At 41.5% G+C, this 27,106-nt stretch overlaps 1 protein-coding gene across 3 annotated transcripts in view; it reads right to left on the reverse strand.

The window, feature by feature from the left end:
• Positions 1–22,725, reverse strand: part of CUBN (cubilin) — a 148,473-nt gene extending 125,748 nt beyond the window's left edge. For 2 of the 3 annotated variants that reach the window (XM_054192491.1, XM_054192489.1), the window contains exons 1-17: positions 22,598–22,725; positions 22,308–22,437; positions 21,876–21,968; positions 20,839–20,877; positions 19,966–20,067; positions 18,941–19,044; positions 15,152–15,278; positions 13,770–13,938; positions 12,862–12,993; positions 11,521–11,616; positions 10,875–10,996; positions 8,486–8,672; positions 6,623–6,741; positions 5,045–5,279; positions 3,525–3,706; positions 2,562–2,724; positions 2,165–2,355 (exon numbers count right to left, since the gene is read on the reverse strand). In XM_054192491.1, coding sequence (XP_054048466.1) covers positions 2,165–2,355; positions 2,562–2,724; positions 3,525–3,706; positions 5,045–5,279; positions 6,623–6,741; positions 8,486–8,672; positions 10,875–10,996; positions 11,521–11,616; positions 12,862–12,993; positions 13,770–13,938; positions 15,152–15,278; positions 18,941–19,044; positions 19,966–20,067; positions 20,839–20,877; positions 21,876–21,968; positions 22,308–22,437; positions 22,598–22,716 — 2,310 coding nt within the window. In that variant the 5' untranslated portion in view covers positions 22,717–22,725. The remainder of the gene's footprint in view (positions 1–2,164; positions 2,356–2,561; positions 2,725–3,524; positions 3,707–5,044; positions 5,280–6,622; positions 6,742–8,485; positions 8,673–10,874; positions 10,997–11,520; positions 11,617–12,861; positions 12,994–13,769; positions 13,939–15,151; positions 15,279–18,940; positions 19,045–19,965; positions 20,068–20,838; positions 20,878–21,875; positions 21,969–22,307; positions 22,438–22,597) is intronic. The other variant, XM_054192490.1, reaches the window with a different exon arrangement.
• Between the last annotated feature and the right edge of the window lie 4,381 nt (positions 22,726–27,106).

Raw genomic sequence — 27,106 nt, forward strand, 5'->3', positions numbered from 1 at the left:
CCCTGTGGAAACTCTGCAGGTTTCCCGGTATTGCCAGGGATGGGAATAATCTGCACCTTTTCAAAGTGACAAAACAATTGTCAGAGACTTACTTTTAAATTACCTTAAACACCCAAAAGCTATCTCCCTAGCTGAACCTCATTATAAAACCCTGTGAGACAATATTTTAGAAAGACATATGTGGAAAATCAGGCCTTGATCAAAGAGCACACTGCTTTAGTTGTACTGACTGTCCTGCTCAGAAAATGTCGGTCCTGTTTCTCTGCTGAGCCACCAAGTGAGAGGTTAGGCAGAAGAGGAGGACAGAAACACAGGGAAACTGAATGGCTTGTGACTGATCAGCAAACAGCGAGGGAAATGCCTTGCTGCACTAATACAAACTGATTGCGTTCAACAGAAATGGTTTTGTTTCTCTGGCTGTTGTGAATTTAGCTGCTGTTCTGCCAGCAATTAGGCAACAGGACTACCAGGCCAAACAAACAAAAGCTGTCTGTTTTCATTAAACACACTTCCCCTCTCATTTCAGAAATTAATTACACTTCATTCCAACCAAAGTCTCTGAGTTAGAGGAGGGAAGGGAACGATGTCAGCACAATAACATCTTTTAAAAACAGATTAACTGCACAGAGCTCACAGGGGCCTATTCCCTGCTTGGTAAAGAAGAGATTAAGCACAAAACCAAACCCGGGCTGCCAGGTACTGCACAGCTGGCAGCACAGGACATGGTTCTGCAGTGGGGCCGCAGGGCTTGCTCCTACCTGCCCCTGCTGTGGCAGCACCCTGGCTAATCAACTGGCTGTCTGCAGCCTGTTTGTCTTCCTTCTGTCCACCTCTGTGCGACGCAGCCACAGTTTTACACAGAGAGCGGTACCCAGCACTCGTTCCGTGTAGGAGAAGGTATTTATGACTGTAACATCATGATGCAGTGGGGAGGAATACAAGCCAGATATAATGGCAGACACCTTGAGACGTGGCGAGTTGGGGCACAGCGCAGAGCACAGGGGTGACAGGAGAAGGGGCACGGACCACTGACACAAAGAGCTTGTCAGGCCCTGAGGGCACCACCAGGACTCACTGGCCCAGCCCCACACCCTGCCATGGCCCAGGACCCCACGTCAGCCCCCGAGGGCCATGAGCCCCTGCCCCATCCGCACTGCAGCAGGGCCCACTCCTGCTCCCCGCCGCCCTGCCCTGCCCAGCCACAGGCTCTGTTGAGCCGGGCCCAACCACATGTCCACATCCCAGCCTGACCCTGGCCCATCCCTGTCCCCAGGGAGGTGCCCGATGCCCGGGGCTGCCCTGCTCCCTGGCCAGGTGGGACAAGCCCTGACTGTGAGGCCCTGCTCTGCCCCTCCGGGGAGCCCCCACCGGCACAGCACCAAGCCAAACCTCATCCCCCGCCAGATAAAGAAATTCAGACCCAGAGCTGGGCAAAACAGGGTTTAGGGATAACAAAGACAATGAAGAAATGGTATCTAGTGTACTTAAAAGGCACCCTATATTAGCAAATTTGGATGTAACATGAAGCTGCAGACCAATGAAGAGAGAGACAGGTGTAAAAGCAAACATAAACATCGCCTCAAGTGGATCCCAGTTAGTATCAACATTACTATTGCATTATTATTACATTTTCCATATAGAAATATTCTAACTGTACTATTATTTTTTCTATAATAATTAGATTTAGACAGTAACAATTCTTGAATCAGACTTGTAAGATTTCAGTTGTGCTAACAATAAACTCCTGGCTTTACATATGTATGTATATACAAATCTATATATGGTATACTTCCTTTTTGTGACAAAACAAGATTTTCCATGTAACACCGTGACTCCAGAAAATGCTGCATAGTGGCTACGGCATAATTTCCATTTTTCTTGCATTTGGCATGCATTTACTGGAGGTCCAAACTCCACCTTAATCATGTACAGCCGCTTAAGAACTAGCGTTAAGCTAGACAGACTTTCTTGTTCTCTTATCTTTTCTTCATTCCAAATGCACAGTCCTGCTCTTTTAGCCCCTGTGACTTTTGGACCCTAATAAATTGGTATAGTCTTTTGATTAACATCTATTTCTGCAGTGGCCCTTGGGACAGAAATCATGCGGCATGGTTTTGTACACACATGTAATCAACCTTCATATCAACTAATTAAGGGAAGTCACCTCAATGTAATTCGATGAACAACCAGTGTGACTCTCCAGCTCCATATGGGTGAAGTTGAGGTATATTTTTTCATCCTCTGGCTGTCTGATAATGTAGATACATTGTCGGTTGTTGATATAAGGGTTAGGCCAGTAAGGGGATGTGATAACCCCTTCACTATCCGTGTAATTTCCTCCACAACTGGGATCTGCTATATTAAGGGAAAAAATATATCAATTGAGATGACAGTCAAAAGCATGGTAACTCTTTCAGTTTAGGCTGCCTCTGTACAATGGATGCAAATCAAAGAGGATTTCTGTATTATTAACTATCAAGTGCTAATTACATCCATTCATGTGTTGTTGGCTATATCTTGGGAATGTCACAGACCAACCTCTAATGCTGAATTTTACTTACCAGGAGATGTTGTATAGATAATATGGAAGCCTTTATCAGTAACTAAGTCATCAGAGTGAAAGTGAATCCATGCGTATGGACCAGTGGTTTGGAGTGGAGGTGGAGATCGAGTGCTACAGTATTTACCAAGGATAGGGTCTTGTGGAAGAAGACCATCTCGAATCTAGACAGAACCATAGATCAGCATTTAGGATTATTAGATGCATGCCAACTGTGAACGCTACCAACACTCTTAAAGTTATCTTGGGGGCCCCAGGAGATACTGTAGGTGGTAAGTGGAAGGAAAGCTCATAGGAAGTTTCCTCCAAACACACAGGAACCAAGAAAATGACCCAACAGCATAACTGTGATGGTGCTCCTAGGAGAGTCATCAAGGGTTTTGTGAAAGGGAAAGAAAGTATCAGGAGATCTACTGTTGAACTGTTTTCCTGAAATCATGCTCTGCATTGCACAACTTTGGAGAACAGGCTTTGGAGAACACACCAGCTTCTCATTTCCATGACTGGGCATTGGTGAATTCTGTAACCATTACTTTGCACTTAAGAAAAAGCCCTAGACTCACACATCAAGTCATGAACTGTACTAAAATATGAATCTATTAATCCTATTACCTCACAGTTTACCTTGGGCTGATTAATTCTCTGTGGGTTGACATTTGACAAGGAGTTTGGAGACTGAACTTTGTAAGAAAGTGAATGCTTCCTGCCAGATATTTGGCCTGAATCCTGTTCCCTTTAGTCGCAAGACTTCTCCTTACTTCAGTGGAGTGGGATATCATCCTCTTTGTGTTATACTGCCTGTATCTGAGCGTGCATCGATGGTTGGAATAAGTAAAAATTAGTATTTTAACCCAGGATTTAATTTTCAAACAGTCCCCTTCTGTACGTACAAAAAGTTTTGAAATATCTTGTTTTGCAATAACATAGCCATAAAATGTTGTCATAATCCACAATTAAACTTTACCTCTAAATGGTCATAACTGCAGTTTTCATGGTGTTCTAGGCTTAGTGTGCCAAAAGCAAATGTGATGAAGAGGCCAGGACTGGTTGAGATGGTCCAGAAACAGTCTCTGTTTACAGGATAGTTACCAGGGTATCCTGGAGAGCTTATCGAGCCGTAAGTACCCGTCAGCTCACCACCACATTCTAACAGAAAGGAAACGTGGAAGAACACAGTCTTTAAGACCACTTGTCAGGACAGAAGATGAATTCTCCTGTAGCGTCAAAACTAGGTACAACTTTGGAATCCAGAATAAATTCAAAACGAAAGACCAAGCCAAACAACCCAACAAGTTACTTCTTTCTTTAAATTTTACACTTAATTCTGCAATTCAATTCTAAAAACAGAACTCCAAATCTTTCCTGATTTGCACAGTAAAAGAAAGATTCTTTTCCAGTTATGATGGAAATGTTGTTAGGAGAATAATCAAAAGCACTGTGTTTTGGATTGGATTTACAAAATTAATCTGAATTTCTGTACTTTGTAAATAGTCTCTGTGTTTTATCCTAGCACAAGACTGTTTTCATTTTTAAAAAAATGTTAATAACAGGGAAGGCTGTTTCATATACTTGTAATTAAAAAAAAAAATCTCTCTCAGAGTAACATTTGTGAATGGTAGGGATAACTTTTGTGTTATATCTAAGGAATAGCTAGTCACATCTATACCTCTCTCCTTTTTTGCTTTCCCCCCCAAAAAAAAAAAGATCTGGTTTCACTTTTCAGTATCCATATTTGTCAATTAGTAAAAATCTATCTAATAATGTCAATTAAAAGAAAAAAAAACACCAAAAATCACATTAAAAGCATTTCAATAAATATTTCTGGAAATAAAGAAACTGTTCCCCCCCTGAATTTTCTATACTTCTTTTACTCTATGTCTTTTTTTCAAGAAACAACCCATTGCACAATTTTGTTTCTAGACAATACACAGAACATTGAAGTGAGCTTGACATTGCACAGGATGATTTGGGGTTTATCAGTAGAAATGCACTGCCAGGCCTGCTGGAAGAATCATGCAAGTGGAGTTACCAAGAATTCAGGCAGAAATGTACAGCAAATCATAACAAAAATCTCACAGATAATTTAAAATAAATTCCCAACAATCTATCATGTTTGGAAAGCATGGTTCAAACTCTTTAGCCTCTTGTAAATTGGCCGTGGCGAAAAAAGGTAAATTGCTTGCTCAAAGTACTAGATACTTCCGTGAGAAAAGAGAACTAATCAGAAGAACGGCATCTCCAGGAACACATGCTCTTTGGGAGATTCCTCACAGGAGGTATAAAACAGCAGAAAGTTATTCATGCAGAGGCCTAGAGTTGGAGTTTCAATATTATAAAGTGACATATATATCTACATTTCAGCCTCACTCCCTCGTAAAATACTGTCCTACTGCTCCTAATGTCTCCTAATCAAGGGAAATAAGTAATTCGTTTTGCTCCAAAGCCATGAAGATGCTAAATTACTTGACATTTCATTAAGCTTACCAGGATCCCGAGATTCCCATTGAACAGTAAAACCTCCAGCCGTAATGGTGCGGTTGGAGTAGAACCAAAAATACAGGGAGTTGTGGGAACTGAAAAGCTCTGCAGGAGATGAGGAGCCACAGTATTTTCCCAGCATGTGCATTGACGCTGAAGGCCCATCATGGATTTGAAGGAAGACAGAGTTACACTCGTTACTTGCCTCCAATTGAAAGAATGGGAAAGTAATGCGCAGAATCTAACAGGAAGTAACAAAACAAGAAATTTCTTTTTTTTACGATCTGCTGAGACACTGTTTATGCAGTAACTCTGTATAGGGCAGACATGTGTTCATGCAACTGTGAGAATCTATGAGCTTTGGAGCCATTATATCATTTCCTGAAAAGTTCCAGGAGAGAAGAAGATATTACAGAATCTTAAGGGTCAAAAGGAGAGAAGATACATAGGAAAGAATTTGCACAGGGAAGTTGGTTGGAAAGAGCATTATTTCTATAAAGTAATAATTGAGATAGTTTGCCTGTGTCTGTTATATATGGGAAATATATATATATGTATATGTGTGTATATATTTCAAGCCATGTGAAAGGCTTGAAATACAGCATAAAATACTTTGTTCCAGATTCCCCAGGACAGTTTTCTCATCAGATAATTAACATTTCTCTCATCCTTGCTATGATTTAAAGCATTGTCAAGGGATTTAAAGAATGAAATGATCTTTTTTTTTGCACATACAAAATCAGTGTCTCACAAGCCCACTCTAGATACTTAGTGACACACAGAGCTTTATATAGGTTCAGAATCTGCACTGACGTGCTTTAATACAGCTCTGATGAAGACAGTAGTGGCTCTCAGGCTTAAAGCTGAGGATATATCACATATACATACATATACAGTGCCGTATAAACCACTAGCAACCACTGGTTTATAAAACTACTTCATTCATTCCATGAAAAGTCAAAAATAGATCAAATATTTAGATCCCAAATAAGAAGTCCCAGGCTAAAGTGTGAAGTAATAAATTTTTTAGTTGTTATTTATAACACAACTGGAATTGTTAGTTGCAGATCAGAATCATCAGAATATGCATTTGAGTGCAACATTTAAAAATTAATCCTTACAAAAATTCAAATGTTGTTACTACACAAAGCCATTGACAATATGAATTCAGATACCACATTTCTGGCACTCAGAAACCAGAAACATGTAATTGTTCTGGGGTCACTTAGCTCACAAACCAACTGTGGAGCCCATCAGAGCAGGGCCTTTCTCATGCAGCTACTCACAGATCACATTCTAAAGCGATGTGAAACAGGCACCTTCTCTAGGTGGTGACAGGTGAATAAATTCTAACCCTCAGCTGCATAGGAAGAACCTTGAAAACGTGACCCAAGCAAATTCTTAGACCAAGGAGCCTGAAGGCTTTTAAGGATCTGAAACATTATTTTCGAAAAACTGAAGGTTTGGATCTGAAGGGATTGGATCACAATATTGGAATATGTGGCAAGAAGATGGTCACGTTTGCTCTGATGAGCTCAGGGGTCCTGCAGAGTAACAGTTTCTTTAACGTGAACTCTGTTTTACCTTATTGGAATTAGTTTGAATCACCCAAGCGCAGCTGACCCCCCTGTTGTACCGCTGGCTGTTTGGGCTGTTAGGGTAACTGAAAGTCCCCCTGAGGCCTGAGAGATATCCTCCACAAACTGCAGAAAGAGAGAGAAAATTAAATGGATTAATTTGTGCTATCACTATTCAGACTGAAACAAATCTTAACTTTCTTGCATAGCTTTGGCTTCCTAAATATTTAAAACAAGAGTGAAAGATACTTATATAAAAGACTCCTCAGCATTTCCTCTAAGGTGGAATGACATCACAAAAAATGATCAAAACTACTCCCTGGAAGAAAAATAGTTCCTGGTAAAAGAACAGATATTTTCAGCAGGAATATGGGGATACTCCCAGATGATGTTGATTCTGTCTCAGGAAAATGTCTATAAACTAGTTTGTTTCCAGAATGCTACCTCCAGATTGAACCTTTAAATTTTTCACCTATAATGAAATAACATTTTGAAGCTAACATGATATAAATTATTTCTCAGTGGTGGTGTATCATAGAAGTTATCCTTCAGGTGTCTTACTGTCCTGTTTATTCTTTTTGATCAGATTTCTGGGCCTCATACGTCTCATGATAACCTGTGGTCTCTTCTCTCACTGAGCCATTCAATGAACGGGAGCTGTGAACTGGGAATCCCAAACAGCCACAGAAAAATATGTCCATAAAGCACCCACAATAAAATGCACATATAGCTACAGTGTACAACAAGCAGCTGTAGTTTAACATTGAACTGATGCTAAAGAAATATTAAATTCTCAGCAAAATGAAATTAAGTATTTTGTTTCAAGGAGTGGTAAAAATAATATAATTTTGTTTGAAGTGTTCATCTAAAACATCTCACGATTCTCAACCAGATTCAGAATTGTCATGTATAAAATGTATTGTTTTTCTCTTAATTAGGAACTAAACCAAAAGTTTATACATGCTAATTTCTCACTGGATAAAAAATTATTTTCTATCCCTTCTATTATGAATGGTTAAAAATATTTTTTTCCATATGTGCTTAATAATAAAACATTACTGGTTAGATATTCAAGAAAAATAGGAAAAAGCCTGAAGTAGCTCTAAAATAGAGCAGCTTTCCCAGGGCCTCAGTGAAAGTTTTACATTCTGTGTTCTGTGAAAGTTAATCTGCTTTCTTCACAACAGCCTGCAATAAATATAAGCCTGCAATAAATATAAGCCATCTGACAGATGGTTGCCACAGGGATGCTCACTGGAATGCTATCCTGACCTTGTTTAATTAAAATTAATGACAAAAAAAAATCCCAAACAAACAGAAAAAGTGATACTAAGAAGAAACATTAAAGGCAGGACCTTGCAGTCACTCTATAAAACTCAGAGTCCCTCATTTTCATGGATGAAATTTCTTTCATTAGATTTCTGTTTGAAAACCTTTTCTGGCTTTTTGTCTTGACTAAAAATTTCAGGACCTCTCAGCTTTGCAACAAATGAAATAGTATGCACAGAAGAGAAACATTAATTTGTTTCTTGTAAATCTGTTCTCCTTATATCGGATCCTCTTTCCCAACGAGCTTACCCAAACACTTTCTCAGGAACAGAGATCTGTTTTTAGGATGTCTGGCATGTACTCAAGGCCAGTGGGCCTGCAGATCAACTTCGTTGTTATGCTTCTATTGCTAAACAAAGCAGCTATAAACAAAACTCAGGGACAACTCTAAGGATTCCAAGGGACTTTAGGTTGGGACCTGTAATCCAAGAAGGGGCATTTTTTTCCATCCGAACTTGGTTCTTATTAATTATATACACCAAGCATCTACTCGCTGAAGCTTGGTGGCCCATTTCTCCTGAGGAGGAGGTCCCAGCCGTACCTTGCTGGGCAGTCTGGCACTGTGGTCCCGTCCAGCCACTGGTGCACTCGCAGGAGTAGCCATTGACCCCGTCGGTGCAGCTCCCCCCATTCTGGCACGGGTTGCTAATGCATTCATCAATGTTCTCTGTACAATTAGGGCCCGTCCAGCCTGCATTACACAGGCAGAAATATCCAGAGATCATTGCCTACAGGTATAAGCAAATGCAATAAACTTAATGAGCATGGATCACCTAAAGGAATCAATGCAGTCAGCAGAAAGAATGATATTTACACTTATTTTACGTGGAGGTATCAGAGCAAAGAAATAAAACATTTGGAATTTAACAGCTTTGATGGTCACTGGAGAATACCAAAATAAACCCGAAGCCTAATTAGATTATCCAGATCTTTGTTTTTTTCTATTAAGTTATTTCTTTGCAGGGCTCTTTCAAATTACTTTCTAAAAAGTCAAAATCTGTATTCGTTTAGCCATTCAGAAAACTGTTTGCTTGGCTTTGAAATGATCACCCTAGAAACAAGTCAATCATTTTATCTAAACTTTATAAATAGCAAGTGAAGATAACAGTGGTTTATAAATCATTTCTCTCAAACCTATTCTCTAGGAAGTCTGCACTGCAGTTACGTGGGCTGTTAGCTTTCATTTTCACCCTGAGGGATGTTAAATGGGAACAATTTCATTGCCTTCTCTGCATTATTCCTTATTCTGTATGTCTCTCTTCCATTTCTTTTGTCTCAATCTTTACTGCTTCTCCTTATAATCAAGTTTTTTCATATCTCTAACTTTTAATTTCTTATGTCCTCTTTCCTTATATTTCTTGTTTTCTAGACATGCTTTTTACAGGTAAAGCAGAACATGGTATTCCAAGGCAAATGCTAACAATACCATCTTTGATGACATACAATCAGTGAGCTATATTCTCTGTTTCCTTTTGCATTCTCTGTTCACGTCCTCTGTGTCCTGAACAGAGATTTTCAGTATGATGGAAGAGGATCTTGATTTTGAATTAGGACTCAGACTGCTGCTTTAGAAGACAAAAAGGTGTTTTGTGATCTGCATTGCCTGATTTTCAATTAACATTACATTTCATCTGTCATTATGCTGGCCAAATATAGCTCTGCTGTTCCTCTATTTTATTAGATGCTTCTGTAGTCCCATTACTGAAGTATCTGACTGTGTTATTATCTTTAAGTAGTAGTTTGTAGCTATGAATGCCTACAGTTGTATGTTAGGATATATTTAGGGGAAGACGTCATATCTTTTAATAGACTGACTAAAATAAGTAGTTTCTAAATAGTCAGAAAAAGTAGATTAGATCTGGGCACAAAACGCTCTTTAAATACCTGGGTGAAAAGACAACAGGTACAGAGAACAGAAGAGAGAGCGAGGAATGATGGTAAGTGGTGGAGTGGAGGTGAGGGGATCGTCTCCTTTCACACAGAAAATGGGAGAAGGGAAAGGTAACATATCATAGAATCATAGAATCATTTAGGTTGGAAAAGACCCTTAAGATCATTGAATCCAACCTTTCACCTAACACTACCAAGTCCACATTGTATGTCCAATTTTCCCCCTGCCTCCCAGGATCATCAAAAGGAGGATGTCTACAGAGCAATGTGGACAAATGGGATCAGACTCTACTGGAACAGCAAATTTACGATTTGCAAACATTTCTCCAAAACCATAATAATAAATATCCTCCACAACAGAATTATCAAAATCCCCAGGTGCACAGCGTGGACTTTCTTGAGCACAGCACACCTCCCTGAGGAAGCCAAAAGGCCTTCACAGGTTCCATGTGGACAAATTAAATAGTCGCAGTGCATGAGAATGAATTCACACCATCAATCAGCAAAGGTCCAAAACACTCAGTTACCAGCGGGACTACCATCAGTTCCCATGAAACACCCTTTCCATATCCATATAAACAGCCTGAGATTCCTGGAGGGGATCTCACAAGATCAGCCTAGGAACATATAACTAACTGTACCAGATATTAGCAGTCTGAAGGTCAGCAGAGTTACTGGGTTTATTATCACAGGTAATTCCTCCATGATCCAAGATGGTAAATCACTTTGCTGCCCCACCAGGGACAGCCATTCACCAGTTCTCCCCAACCAGCACCAGCATCCTATTGCTAGCCACCAACAACTTCTCAGGTTATTAGTGCCAAGATTTCTGCTCTACTTCAAACACAAAGAAATGGCTTGTGTGCCCTGAAACTCACTTTGTTTTCCCCAGGTATATCTGTTGATCTCCCATTCCCCGCTGACCTTGCCTCATTACCTTTAGTGTGTCTGCACTCAGCTTTCAGTCTCACCAGTCTCCCTGCCTTTCCTGGTTACAACTACACAGTGTTGTCACGAATTGCGAGGAGTCCAGCACTTACCAAGCACTGCCCATTTGCACAAGGATTTTGCAGCTGACAGATATCACTGAGAGGAGAGCACCCATTTGGCCCATATCCACTTCCAGTGTACCCAGATGTGCAGGAACAAAATGGAATTGTCCCTTGAAAGATGAGACAAGATACAGAAAATAATTTGGTCCTTGTTATAATGAGAATACCAACCATGACAGTAAAGGTCCTTGACATTTATAGAATTCTAACTTATTCAATCTTTTGATACCTTCCTTGGTCAGTGCCCAGTTTGACTATGGAAAGATCCTTACTGTTGCTTTGTTATGGGTATCTGAGAGTCCAAGCTCACCTTCATGGGAAGTGATAGGAGTAGTCAAAGGGTATTATACGGAAAAGAGAAGAACAGTAAAAGTGGCTGAAATTGGAAAACTGCCATGAAAAAGTTGAAGATCTCCACACTTTTATGATGAAATCTGCCCTTTGGTGGAGCCTAAATCTATTTCTGTTAGTGTTTGTGGAAAGGCCTGCTGGCTTTAGCTAACCTGCCTGTAAACTCATTCGGGTGAGGCTAAACTGATTGCGGAGGAGGGGCTGCAATATAAATGCGGTGCTACAAAGTGGATTCAGCCTAACCAGACCCTCCTTTAGATTCACACTGGTATTACTTACATACCTGGAGCTGAGGTACAAGTAGCCAAAGGATGGCACCCTCCATTATTTATTAAGCAGATATCAACCTGGGTACATGTTTGTCCATCCCCCTCATAACCTGTTCAGAGGTAAATCTCAGTTAGTTCATAACAAACTACATTCTCCGAGTCTCGACTGCAACACAATCATTGGGTGAGAAAAAGAACTAATTTATGGTATAAAATCATAGTCTTCTGCAGTTAAAAATTTGAGATCACCACTGGAGTATATCCTGGCATATTTGTTGTGGTTTCTACATTGCAGGGATGAATTCTGATCTTAACTAAATCCTCCCATGATTTTAGAAAAAAGATATATTAGCATTAGGCAAATATAGGTGGGGTCAGAGTGAGGCCATAGGAGCTCAGCTCTCTCAGCCACCATGTGCTGCCCTCCCTGCACTTCTGCATCCAGCCAGCCCCGACCTCCTCCAGGCTTCCCGCTGCGCACCAGAGCTGCCCTTGGGTAGGGCACAACATCCAGCTCCTCTCAGGAGGCTCAGCAGGACCAAAGTCCTGCAGCATGACTCTGCATGGCCAGAGCTGAGGTCCACTACACCACATCAAAATTTGTCTGAGGCTGCATTTCCAGCATGGTGATAGCACTTCAGCGCTCAGTAACCAAGAGCCTTCACTACCTGCAGTCTATTGTCATTTAAGTAGCAATTGAAAGGTCAATTAGAAACACGTTTTCCTGCTAGCATCTCTAGTACTGATAGCATGCATTTTATAAAGCATTTTAAATCATAAAGTGCAAATTATAAAGATGTAAGTCACGACTTCCACTGCTTGACCTGTACTGCAATAGAAACACTGCCTTCTTCGACAGCATTCAGAGCATGACAAACAATTATCTATGCTTTTTTAAGCCAGACAATACAGCTGATTTATGGCACACAGGATACAATGAATACAGACAATGAAAATACTAGCATAATTACGCAATCCCTGTTTCCCATTAATGATTTTATAAAGGACATACTTTGCCAAATCATGGCTCTAACACTGAAAAGTGCTACCTAGCACAAGAGAAACACATTTCAGAAGATCATCATTAGAGACATACTCTACAAAATATTCATTAATAGCTGAAGCAGTTTGAATATACTTGGACTCTGCAGAGCAGAGCATCTGTCATTCATTTAGCAGCCAGCCCAGCCCAAACCACGACAGCATTCTATATTACAGTATTGCTTTGTGTGTGCGACACTTCTATATATAAAACCAATCTTCCCCTTAAGTCTACCATAAAACAGGCTCACATGTGTTGAATCTTCATCTTTTAAGCCTTTCTAGAGTTTTATCAACAAAAAAATCCATTTTACCTGGTGGACAGAGCCCACAGTGGAAGGATCCCATTGTGTTGATACATTGAACCATTGGTGCTGTGGAGCAGCCGCCATTATTACTTTCACATTCATCAATGTCTTGGCAACTGTAGCCATTTCCTTGCCAGCCTAAAAAGAAACACAGGAGAGAGAGACATTAAAATAGAAAGTGCCTGGCTTTTCATTTTTTTCTTTGACTAGATCTTTTCATAGAGCTGAAAAATATGACTTTTGAATTTTATTTCATTAACCCAAGAGCAGACCTGTCCCTCTAATAACTGGTGAAAATTAATACTGGTCTGCAAAATAGGTTATAAACACACTAGAGTGGAGATGTGTGTGCAAGAACATTTTAGTTTAACTGTATTCTGAATATTCCAGAATCAAAAACATTTTACCTTAAGAGGAGGCAGTTCTGGTCTAGTAGATGCATGTACAGTTTGGAGCAAAAGCACATGTACAATTTGGAGCAAAGCTTTATCATAACTCCAGTTATGATATACTTTGAATACCCCTTCTATACACACTACCTACCCAACTCAGGAAGAGGAATCATAGGTTATATGGCTTGAGGGGACAAATACATTTTTATATTGCCTTAGGGCAGCGAGCAGATGGATGTGAAGGTACCTTGGACCTACTACATGAAGGTAATAGGACAAGAGGGACACGAAGGTACATCAGATCTATTCAGATGCTCAGTTTAGGGTGGGATAAATTGTGCATTCGACTCCACTGCCTACTTTACCCAGATAAGACAACCTGGAGGCATTTATTCCCTCGATACAGACAAAAGCAGTTCATGGAGTTGCTCTCATCTGGATGCTGTGTCTGTGATTACAACACACAGGCAGTACTACCTGCTGCCACCCCATCCCACCTGAGAGCACAGAAGGATGTGATACCTGTAGGGCAGGGACCACACCGATAGGAGCCCAGTGTGTTGTGGCACTGCACAGGCGGATTATGTGAACACGGATGATTAGGGAGGCTGCATTCATCTATATCAGCACTGCAGGCAGGGCTGCCAGGAGGGGACATCCAGCCAGTGTCACAGATACAGCGGTACTTGGGCTGCCACAGCAAACATATTTAAGACAGTTAGAACAGCCAAGAAAAGTGCAGAAGGAGTTTATTTTACAAAAATGCCTTTCAAACCACAGCAAGAAAGCTTTCAGGGCATTACATGGTAGCGCACATTCTGTTTTACAAGTTGCTTCGGTAGTTTTCTCAGTCTATTTCTTCCTCTGAATTTATCTATTTAGATTATGGAAGCAGCAACAGGCTCATTCATTAGGTTCATAAAAGAAACTTGTAATTTACCCCAAAGCTCCCAGAGAAAATGAACAGCAATTATGAGCTGTACATAAACATAATTAAAAGTCATCAACTTGCTTTGTAACCAGGGTAAACAGATCACTGCAAGCAACCTGAAATCAGCTTGGCTGTTTTCTTCTAAGCAAACTATTCAGTAATCTGTGCCATGTGCAGCACTGACATAAAATTGCAAATATACATTTTCTTTGAGGAAAACAATTTTCTCTCTAGTAAACTTAACTAATGGCCAGATTTCAGCATTTTTCTAGCTTTGGTCCAATTAAAGCTAATGGGAGCTTTATTGTTGACTGTCACAGGAGCAGACACTGTTAAGCCAACACTGAACCCTTTTGAAAAGCTTTCTCCACAGAAATGAGCAGAAAACAAGTGATGAGCTGTGAAAGCTTTTACAAATTGAGCAAAAGAATGATTTTATAGCATAGCATGGAGAATATGTGGTGTATCTGGAATGGTGCATGGGTGTATAGGAGTGTTAAAGAGCACAGGCATGCCAGGGTAGTTTTGGAGGGCTGCTCTGAGAGGCAGCTCCCAGGCCACTGACGATAACGCTCCATGGGTATGCCTTTTCCCAGGAAAAAACAGATTCATGATGTTTGTTCTTCTTAATCATTTAAGTAATAAAATATTCAAGCAGCTTAGAACTCCCCAAATAATGAACAGTAAGAATATTATGCTTCAAGTACGACTTTGACTATTCAAAGAATATTCCCAAGCTCCCTATGGATGTAGTAGTCGATATTGATACTATGACAAGTACCTGTAACAAGACACAAGGCATTTTCAACTCTTTCTGCTGTCCGTGGGACAACAGGGAGGTTAGGTTATGTTGTACAGAGGCATTTCTTGCTGTTTTTCAGCAGCAGCAGGTGCTATGCAGTTTTGTGGTGCTCGGCATTATTTGGTGCTTATTCATGCTGTGCTTACGCACAACTTGTATGTTGCTCCTTACCTTGTTGGGCTGATCCCTGTCTGCATCTACACAGGTGCCATGCCCACAGAGCATCTCAGATCCTCCCTGACAGTCATCAAACTTCAAGGCACAGTGAGGTCCGTATGTTTCTGGAGTACAGGAGCAGCTAGTGGTGAAAGCAGGCAGAAAAATCAAAATGTCATTTATATATAGCACTTAAAGAACACATATTGCCATACTAAGAGATCATTCCACACTCTTTTATTTATGTGGTGTTTCTTATGAAATCCCTCTATTTAGCAATACTGACGAACCTATTATTAATCATGCACAGAGGCAAGGCACTTGTTCAGCGGCGACTCAAGAATCTCGTGGGACTCGTGTATATCCATGAGTGTCTGACCCTATGGGAGAATTCACAGCCTTTTTTTACATTCATAAGTGCAAATCCAGAAAAAAAGAAATGTCTAACATGAGACTTCGGCAGAGTATGAGCCCGGAAATCCCCACTTCAGTCAGAGAGCACCGACATCTTGTGTTTCAGTTTATGACCCTCACATATGATGCCAAGTGCCCGAACCCCTACCTCTAGCAATATGCAGAAATGCCATGTCTGGCCTGTTGCAGAGAGCGGGTGACCTTCACACCCACACCTCAGCATGTGGCAGCTGTTCTCTCAGCAACAGCCAGCTTGCAGGTATGACAGGCAGGAGGAGGCATATGGGGCTGATGGGGTGGGAAGAACAGAGTAGTGGGCTGAAGGGATGCATCCTGCAGAGGGGATCTGGCTTGCAGGTTGCCAGCTGCATCACATTGCTATTTATAGGGCACACTTTAGTCACAGTATTGTGCATACGTGGTGGAACTGAAATTGAGAGCTTCTTAAGCCATCAAGTAACATTTCCCTTTTCTCTGCCCCTTTATTTCCACATGGACCAAATCTGAGGCTCTGAAATACACCTGAAAGTGATCTGAACCTGCAGAAAGCCTCCTATCAGTTTATACTAGCTTTTTATTAAAATGACAGTGAGACACTTATCTGGATGTAAGTTATATGCTGTGATGTCTGCTGATGTCTGCTCCTTGCAGAGACATATGGCAGGTAGACACCCTTGTTGAATTGCTTTTAAGCTGGCTAAAGAAAACTACTCTGTAAAAGCAACTATCTGCAGAGTTTGAATCAGGGTTTTACAGTGCGGCTGATCTGGACCTTGGAGCAATTTATTAATAAGCTGCTACTGTCCTTGCCAGGGTGTCACGTGCTGAGCTGAAAGTAGCAGTTTGATAAGACAATTGCAGGTAACTAAACGCTGCACCCAGGACAAGCAACCTGGATGAACTTAGGCTTAAAAAAACCACAATAGCTTAATGCTTAACTGCAGTCTGCAGTACTGTAAGGCAGCATGTTGATTATTGTAAGAGAGGGCAGATAGACCAACACCATCTCGCCAGCGCGGTAGCTCAAAGTGGGCAAGCAGAGAGGCAACAGGTCGGGGAACCGGATCACCTTTGTATGTTCAAAGTACGTTCAGAGATTCATGTTCAACTTCAAAGGACACAGCAAGGCAATCAGAACGGCTCCAAAGGAGGAGGACAACACCACTGGCTCCTGCCTAGTCTGGCAAAGATTAATCTGCTACCCAACTAAGTTGCTGAGAGAACATCTTCAAGAGGCAGTCATGCTGCAAGGAGCTTTAGCCAAATTGCAATGTGCTGCCTTCATTCTCTCCCATTGCTGATGGCACATTGTGATGAGGCCTCCATTATTTTGATTCTGACACAAAAGTCTGAGGGACATGGGGACTCTCACAGCCTTTCATCCAAGTGATGCAATGTCCTGTTAATGCCCTGATTCAGGAAGGTGTTTCCTGAACACCTGATCTTTTATCCTCATACTCCAGTGCTTTTCTGAATTATGGCTTGAAGCACGCAAGTGGAGAATCTGAACAGGCAGTGAAGACTGCTTTATGCTCCATTTGATGGTACTTGATCCAGTACCACCCTTTACCTGGCATTATCACTGGGGGCTATGGAAAGTCAAATATCACCATTTGCCCGCGTTCCATGCTGGTGCACAGAACTACACCAGAGCAGGATTGGGGTCACCTGGGTTGCTGGGCCCTAGAAAAACTAACAGCAATGTTCCCACAGTTGTTGAAAAGAGCCGTGTCATGCTCTACCTGGATGGACTTAGCATATGGGGAGTACACAGAAGACAGATAGACAGTACGTGAAGGGAGACTGTGAAGGCAGTACAATGGGGTTGGGGAAAGGGCTAAATAATCCCTCAATGCCCTCAATAATCCTGAAGGCATAATGCAAAAGCAGTAATATTAACATTTGGACGACTTATGAAGAGGTTCATTTCAGGAAGCACTGATTCAGCAGGTACAAAGGAGGGCAAGAATTACATTGGGAAAAAAACTTACAGGAATCATGACTGTACTAACCCAATGACAACACTTGTGAGAAAGGCAGAGAGTTTGAGAGGTTCCTCTCAAACCTTAATTTAGTCACAGACCTGTACAGCACAGTAAGAAAAACCAAGTAAAGGCAGGCTGCTTTGTGTGTCGTTTCCTTGACAAATATCAGTGTTAGGAACAGCTGCAGGCAAGCTACAAACATCCTTTAAAATCAAAGAAAAGCTGGCAGGAAGCATCACGCACCAGTGACACCTCAGCGGGCTCTGTGTTAAAGCTGAAGTGTGAGGACCACTGCAGGAGAACTTCCCTTCTCCAAGGAAGAAGGGAAGGTTCTTGGAAGAGAACCTTGGTGAAGTTCTGAGAACTGACAAAGCACTATAAGCCAGTGACAAAGCACTATAAGCACTACAAGCAAATATTTGTGGGGGCTAAGATTTTCATGCAGAAGCAGGAGACAAAATGTTTTGCAGAAAGCTGTGTCATGCTTTCCAGCCTGCTTGTTCCCATTGCACAGGGAGAGCTTTGTATTATATCTGAAAGTTATTTATTTACCACATTATTTGACATCTTGGAAAATAAGATGCAGAATGTTCACAGGCTGACTTGCTCTGTAAACAAGAGCAGTTTTCCTAAGAAGCTGGGCACAGCCGAGAAGGATATGCTCCAGGGACCTCATGTCTATGGGGGCCTGCACATGGGCAGCCTAGGCACCCTCCTGGCCAGCTGGCTACATTTCTCCTCCCTTTCTGCCTGGCAGCACTGTGCATTGCCTGCTCTGCTGCCACCTCAGCAGTGCCCGCATTTCTGGAGGGGCTAAAGGCATTTCTCAGTATAATGTTGTGTGCTGGGAATGCCAGTGATCAAGGGTGCCCATCTACTCAGGAGATTTCCAACAGCTCAAAGCCTTTGCTGGGCCAAAGCTGTTCACCTCCTTCATCTCCTCACTCCTGTCGGTCTCAAGGGGTAGGTGATAACGGAGGGATGATAACGTGGCTCTGCTAGATGGGCACATTGGTGAGTGCTGGTTACAGACCAGCATGGTGCATCTCACCGCCCCATTGGCACACCATGGTGCAGTAAATTTCCATTAAAGCATCTGCACCTACAATGGAGAGCCAGGTCACCAGAGCCTGTCTCCGATTTGCAGCATGGCTGTGTCATAAATCTGTTTCTTGCTGCTCTTCTTGTCTCAAAGCAGGCGGTGGCTTCAGAGGGCCTTCTGTGTTTGCGGTGGGCTTGGGTGTACCGTGTACTGAGGATTTTAGATTCTCTCAGACTCAAGGGATTATAGTGCATAGATACTAAACAGACTTATTCCTAGAACTTGTGCTGCAGGTGTGACATGGGGTACAAAAGTACCAAAGTGTTTTACATTGGGGTTTTGTGTATAGCTTTGAAAAGTTACCTGTAGCTGCCTGGTGTGTTCACACAAGTGGCTCCATTCTGGCAGCCTAGCACTGTTCCAGCATAAATCTGGCATTCATTAACATCCACTGAGCACAGGAGGCCCTAAGATGAAATGGAAAACCAGTTTATTTTCCAAATAACTGAGAAATGAAGCAAACCATGGAGCCAATGTTTAATATAGTTCCCAAAGATATACAAACCATGGACCGCTATCAACACAGCTTCCCTTACGAAACTTTATAACAAAACTCTATTTTTCAGCTGTGTTTCTGTGACCCTGTTTATCAGTCAGATGAGGGATAAAATATTTCAGATGTTTATAGAAAGCATATGGACTGCACAGTACTGTCATCCCCCCTACTTCCCAACTTGCTAGCAAAAGGCTCAGAAAACTTTCTTTCAAACTGTTTCTATCAGGAGATGCTGTTTTATAAAGACTGAAAGCACAGCAATTTTGACCCAAATCTTGCTGGAACAACTTTCAGGTTGAGAGCCTTTGAAAAGAAGATATAACTTTTCCATGTCTAGTGCATGTAACAGAACCATTAAAGCCTATGCCAGTAAAGTCTTTGGATTTAAAAAACTCAGAATGGGGTTGATTACTTACATCCCCATTTGTCTGAGCTTGAATAAACATCATTCCCGTCCCCTATTCTCTCTCTATGCTTGCGTAACATCAACAGCAAGGCATGCAGTTCAGTTCACTCCACTCAGCAAAAATCAAAGACTAATTCTCTGCTGTGGGAACTGCCAAGCATCACTGACTTCATGGGCCATCGCCTGCATATAACAGTGCAGGGGCTGGCCCAGTGGTTTACAGTTCACTTTTTTGGTATATATTGATACTGTTGAGAAGCAAATGTGTTGCCCTTCAACCAAACGAGTGTGATACTGCTGCTTTGCTGTTCAGTATATCTCACTCTGTCCTGAGCAACCCTAAAATGCTGCGCTTCATCACAATTACACTGCCAGTTGTATCCTTACAATTAACACACTCTGCGTTGAAGGAGGCTGAAGACTCACCTGCCAGTTGCTGGGACAGAGGCAAAAGAAACCATCCAGTGAGTTTACACAGGTCCCTGAGTTCTCACAGGGGTTACTACTGCAGGCTTCCCTCTGGATAGCCTGAAATCCAGGAAAAGAACAGAAAATTAGGTTCCTGCTTATTTGGTGTTTCATTAGCATTTATTTTCAAGACAAACCTTTTTCTTTTTTTTTTCATGCTTTCTTGGGTTCCCCCCCCCCCCTTTTTTTTTCAGCAAGGTTGATTTGTAAAGTCTTTGAGCTGTTTCGCTCTTCCTTGTACAAAATAATGACTAAAATGATTGGTCTTACACAAGATGGCCAGCTGCAAGCACTAGGATGAGAAAAGCCCTGTAAGAAGTAAATATTAATAGACACTGTTCTTCGGCAGCAGGCTGTGAGTCTAAATGGAGGGTTATCTTGTCTTCTTGATTCCATGGGTGACTCATCTGATAACTGCTTTAACTGGCAGCTGTAGTTGTGGCTTGTCACAAGCTTCGTGGAGAAGCAGGTGACAGTTGAAAATCAGCTGTTTCCAGTACAATATGAAATTTAGTTTGAGTTCTGCAGCCTTCCTCTTGACAGATCAGTGAAGGAAGAATTTGCTTCTCCTTGGTATCTAGTTGTTTTTGAGTCTACAGCGGTTTTTTCTTTCAGGAATGCAGGCTCCTACACAGTTTATATTTTGTAAGAGGGCATTTCACCTCCTCTACAAATCTTGGCTTTTTTTAACCTCCTGTTACCAAAAAAAATTTTCCTGAGTAATGCAAGAGAGGAAAGAAATCATTTAGCTATTTAATCATTGTAACCTCACTTTATTTACTTGGGGCTTGGTTTTCCTTTTTTGATCTAGTTTGCTTCCCATTTACTCACCTGTTCTAAGCTTTGAAGTTTGTTGTCAAGACTCACGATCTGCAAGAGAAATGCAAATTGTGTTGTGCTTGAGTGAGCACAGAGGTACACGCTGGATGCTGGCAGGCTAACAAAATATTTTCTTTTGAGAACAGAGAATAGCTGGGATGTGAAACCAGGTGACAGTCAGGTTCAAATCAGGTCTCTCTCACTGGGATTTCAGTGTTTTAGGCTGGTCAGAAAATAACAGCTCAAATACGTCCCAGTTTGTCTCCAAAAAGCGAGACCCAGTGTTGTGAAGTGTATTCAGCTGCTCAACATTAAGAACGTGAATTTTCCAATGGGGCTGTTTGGGTGCTTATGCCCATGCAAAGGATGGAGGTCTGAGACAGTACACCAAAAGCCAAGAAAAGGTCCACCATATCTCATTGGGTTATAATCACAACCAGCAAGCTGAAACTGAATCAGGGAATATGATGGATACGTATCAGCGCAATTTTCCTACAGGGAGTTCTCTTAGGCTTAAAATATTTCCTATAAGGAACTTGTGGCAACACTGTAACAAAAGACACTTAAACCAAGTCAGACACAGGTTTCAAAATCTTCTGTTGGAGAAAAATCTTTAGTTGAGAGAAGAGACAGAACTACTGCATAGGTCTTTTCTTTCCACTGCAAACCCCTATGGCCCATTTCACCTATGGAATGGAATGTCTGTGTAACACCTGTAAGAACATATATAGTCGATTTCCTGAATTTAGTGAGATTTCACTTCCATAAATATTAGAGGATATAGTCCATAGAGATGTTGAAGAGATTCAAAAGAAGAATCCTGGTAAATGGAAAATACGGGATTTACAGGAATATTTCCATTGTCTCCAGAGTTACTGAATAAGTATCTCAACATTAAACACAGACTCTGAGCTGGTGTTAAATATGGACTCTGCCCCAGTTCCCTGAATTGGAGTCCAGAAATACTAAAATGAATCAGGTAATGATGTTAATCTGAGGAAGCGAAAACTGGGAACACTGGAGGAGGATACCACAAGGGTATGGCTCACCTTGGAGGTCAGCAGAGCAACCTGCTGGGACACGTTCTGAGAGGCGCCAGTGGCTTTTTTAAGTTCTTGAATCTCTGCATTACTTTCTCTCACCTAAATTTAAACAACAGAGATAATATGAAACAAGCTTGGCTTTTTCAAAAGCTTAGTAAAGTTTTGTTCTTGATTAACTTTACTATTATAAAGTCCACTTAAATACAGGGAGCTCTGTTACATACACGATTTAATCTTTTAATTATTTTCTGTAATGGCATAATTACTTTATGAGTCTGCAATAGCTTACTTTCATATTAGAGTGCTGACACGGATAATATAAAACAACAATCATAAAAAACACATCAAACATTTGCTAAGACAAATTCTGAAGACAACTGAACTATTAATGTGCAAAACTGAAAACAAAAACATATTAAGGAAAAGTAACTGTATCACCTGGCTAAAAAGTTCTGCAAGGTCTTCTTCATTAATTTTTATTTTCCCCAGTGGTCCAGTTCTAAATTCAATATTTTTGCTGGAGCCAGCATGGAACACTAAATTACCCTGCTCTGAGGACAACCGAGGCCTGTTGTATTACAGAAAAAAAAAACAACAAAGAGATCATTTAGTTACACATATCTGCCAAAGAGCATGTAAAAAAGTGCTGCAGTAACGCCATTCTGTTGCCATTACTGGCACTTAGAAGCCACCATATGAAAAATGCATCTGCAAGCAATAGTACTTACTGCTCATCATAAATGGTTCTTTTCTGCCTCTTTTTCTCATAGTGGTTTGATTCACAGCTTAATCCAGTAAGTAATAATAATGCAACTAAAAGCCCAGGAGCCGGAGCAGCCCAAAGCATTGCTCTCCTCCAGCTGTCCTGCGTTTGAAGTGAAATCTCCAGTGCTGGACTGTGCTGTGGTGAGCCCAGGTGCCCTTTGCTCTCACACAGCTCTTTATTCACAGGGTGCCCATGCTGCTGGCTTGTCTTGCAAGGGTAAATTTATCTCAAGTATCTTAATTAAAGATCGACAGCATGCAAATCGTTTAGACATTATATGCGTTTTTCTTTTTTTGTCTTTCAGTTTCAGGAGCTTTGAAAGATCATTAATTGAAATATGCTTGTATTTTATCATTACGTCTTTGACCTTTGTACAGCTGAGCACCCCTGGGTCTCAGAGCACCTTGTAATCTGCAGCTGGCTACTGCGGGAAAGGATCACTCTCCCAGCACACTGCACCATGCAGGCAAAAGAAAGAGTATTTAGCAGCAGTAAAGGACCTAGATTGTTACCAAAAAAAACCACCACCAAGCCCACATATAAAACCCACAGTGGCTGGCAAGGAATATTTGTATTGAAAGAGAAGCTTCCAGCCAGTAATTCATTGGGCAGATGACACAAACGAGTTAGCATTACCAAACAGCATCCCATGGATTATAACAGCAAAATACAATTTTAACCAAATATGGTTGCTCTGACTCAAGGATGACTCAGTCCCCAGATGCTGGAGAGACAATCGCTTACGAAGGGGACTTCATTTTGTTTGGCATGTGTAGACTGTCTTCATTGTACACACTAGGGCTCCCAAATTCAGGGCCAGACATAGAAAATGCAGAAGTCCAAGGAAGAATTCAAAGGAGGCTAAAAAGTAATTGAAAAAATACAAATTAACATGTTCTGAGAGCCAAAATTTCAATCTTGACCCCATTTTCCTCTATCCTTCAGCAGTACCTTGCAGCCTTCTCAAAAGAAGTGTCCCACCCAGGTGCTTGTCTGTACTTGTTCCTGAGACCCCACGCTGTTGTGGCTGGCATCCATGGCAAAGTCAACATCCCACTTCCCTTTCGCTTTTGCAGGAGTCTCCATAATCCCCTTGCACAAGACTTTGCTGTGCTTTCCTCTCCCTGCTTAGGGGAGCTTTGAGTGTATTTTCCTTCCTCATGCTAGAAGCTACCTGAACATCCAGGCCTGTCGTGGGCAAAAAGAACCACCATTCTTTTTGGTTTTTCTCTGTGCTTAGTAGAAAGCTCATTCATGTTGCTCACATTTCAAAACTCTACTGGGGGAAAAGAGCAGCAACAGTTGTAGCTGTTCTTGCTCGAGGGTAACAGTAGCCACCATTCACTGATCCTTTATACCCAAGACCTTCATGGAGACCACAGAGCTCCTACACTTCCTAACCCTGCTCAGCCTTCCTTTCTGCTTCAGTTGGCACTTGTCACCTACAGATGTCCAACACACACGTGGGACATGCCCTGGAGCTGGGGTACTGAATGAACTCTAGAGCTTTCACAGACATAAAAGTTACGAGGTCAAAGCACTCTAGGAAGAGATTGGATGTGGCGACAAAAAATATTAATGTCACCTCAAAAAGAGACAGAGGTGGACTGTGAATACGAATGTGAAGCCAGGACAGCTAATGTTTGTGGTAGTACCACAGATAATAACTTGATCTTTACTATGAATAAATATAATGTCCAAGATTTCATCAGCTGCATCCCACCACCTCCATTACTTTCTGTTGTTTGCATAAAACCTAGATTTTTGTTACATTTTATTATCTGTGTTTTTAGAAACATATCTCACAATTCAGAACAGCGTTAGCCTGCTGACCATCTTGTGCTCACACAGACTGTGGTGCAGGTAACCCAGCAGTTACTGCCACTGCCTAGAGGTCCGGAAGGCCAGAGGTGAAGCTCCTCCTGAACCCACAGGAGGCAGCTCATCCCACACGCCTGCTGGTGCAGTAGCAGCAGCTCAGCTCTCTGGATATTCACCTGCTCCATGGCCTCCAGGAGACTGAGTCTACCAGCCATTGCTGCCAGAACAGAGGAACTTGAGGACGAATCCCCATGTGTTGTCCTTTGCCATCATAGGGAAGAGTGTTTACATGAAAATACAGACTTGTATCCTCAGTTGTGGAAAACTATCATTGCACCATTCAATCCAAATGAGTTACTATATTTTACATCAACTGAGGATCTGTCCTCACACATTTTTTAATTTCCTATTCTGCTCTTTACTCTGAAACCTCTGTTCACATATAGGAGAGCATAAATAAATTATTGACAGCTCTGTCTAGTCGACAGGACACCTTCTGCCTCTGGGTATCCTGGTACTGTCCATTAAACTACTGCTCACAAACATTCATGATGTCAGTTCTGTCTGGGGCTTTTTACTCTTTTTGTTTCATTTTGGTTTTTGTTTTAACAGTCTTTAACAGAGTTTTTATAACTGTCAGTTGGGTGTACACTTGAAACTATGGGCCAACTAAACCTGCGCTTCCTAGCAGGCTGGCTGAATGTATGCATACTTCAAGGACTTTCTCTCACGAAGTCCATTGCTGCTGACAGTTTTCAGCCTGGACTTTAGCTTTGACCCACAAAATCCTTCCTTTTCTCTATTCACTTCTTTTGCATAGTGAGTATGTATTGCCCCTTTCTGCTGCCTGTCAATCCTTGATTCAAGCGCCCCTTTCCAACTAATTAACTCCAATATACCAAATGACCAACAAGCAATAAACCTTAGAGGATGAGGAGAAAGCTGCTAATGCAAGGAGGAAGAAGAAATAACCCTTTTCACCTTCTCTTCATGCAGGCATTATAGCTTAGAAAATGTCTGACCTTAAGACAAGGTGACTTTGTCTATGGACTGATTATAGGGTGGAAAGAGAGCTCTGGACATCTAAACTTGGCATGACACACTATTTTCCATTTCATTAGACCTTCCAGATTTTAGTTAATTTACTTTCTATTCCTAGTGAATGCAGCTGAGGCTGGCCAAGTTGGTAAATCTAGAAACCATTTTAAGGAGAAAAATAAGTCCACACCTTTTAATTTTACTGAAATACATCGGATTGGGACATCATTTTTGGAGGAGCAGAATGGAAACCCTGCAAATGTCTGGCATAAGAATAGGGGCTGTTCTTTCTAACAAAGAGAGCTGGCATGAACCCCTCCTCCCGGGACACATCGTTCATTACCTCACTGACTTTATGGCTGAGGAAACACCTCTGAAGAGCATAGGTTGTGCACAGATTTGGCAGAAGTAATAGAGCATTTGTCTCTAACTCTGGCTATTCATCCTGTACTAGCAGGGAATACAATTTACCACCATCTTGTGTAGCTGTGTGAAATTAAATGGTGATGTCCCTCTCCTTCTCCAGGAGTACATGCCTGCAATGCAAAGAGCTGCTGTAGAAGACAAGAGTTGACTCAGATTACGGCCAAAAATTACATACACATTAATTGCACCTAGGAAGTCAACTCAGATGCAGAGACATGACACAAGTCTGTGACAATGCTCCCTTTTCATATGGGGGAAAGCCAACTATTGCTGTGAATCCCAACCTGGCTAATTTTTTTAATGAAAGACTAACAAATAATCCTTTATTTTGTTCCAGAGGTGCAACAAAGATCCCTGCTCTTCAATGTTATGATTCAAATATTTACAAATAATTACAAATCCAGCCCTGTTGCCAGTTTAATCCTGACTAGTGCATATTTACCCGAGCTTCCCCTCAGTTGAAATCACGTCTCCTACCTGTATGGTACAAATGTGCAAATTGCCAGTGTAAACAGTGCTCTGTATCGAACTCAGCACTTCTGGTGTGTTCCTACAGCTCCGAGACGACCGAGCACTAAGCTGGTATTAGGCCCTATATGGAGGATCAACAACCACAAGGTTTACATCAAACAGGGGTAACTCTGAAAATCCTTTCTGTCCCTTACCCATAATCACCCATCATCGCTTCCTTCCTTCTCTTTACATGTCTCTGGAGAGTTTCATGGGCACAGCACCCTCCCCAGGGGCCACAGCAGCTGCAAGGCTCCATTTCCCACACCACTCCTTATGGATTTCTTTTACTTCTCAGCATACTGCCCTCTGACACCTGCTTAAGATTTTGCTCCCTCAACACAGTTGATGAAGTTAATAAGTTACCTGCTGATGAAGTTAAACTAACCGGCCAGGAAATCTGGGGGTTTCAGTTTTTAATAGCCATTAACAAAGAGATGAGTTTTGATTTGGTTAGCTACTTCAGCTGGAATTGATCTACTGTCCTAATTCTCCCTGTGTGTCTTTATCAAAATTAAGGTGGTTATAACATTTATTAGTTTTTTAGTTTCATTAAGCGACTCATATTTTAGTTCCTCTGTCTTTCTGACTTTTGTTCCTACACATGTTGTTTCTACAAGCCACCAACCACTTTGATGCTTCCAATTTTCTGTTTCATTCTTTTTTGAAATTAGGT

The sequence above is a fragment of the Rissa tridactyla genome, chromosome 2 (genome assembly GCF_028500815.1).
Source record: "Rissa tridactyla isolate bRisTri1 chromosome 2, bRisTri1.patW.cur.20221130, whole genome shotgun sequence".
In the NCBI taxonomy this organism is placed as follows: domain Eukaryota; kingdom Metazoa; phylum Chordata; class Aves; order Charadriiformes; family Laridae; genus Rissa; species Rissa tridactyla.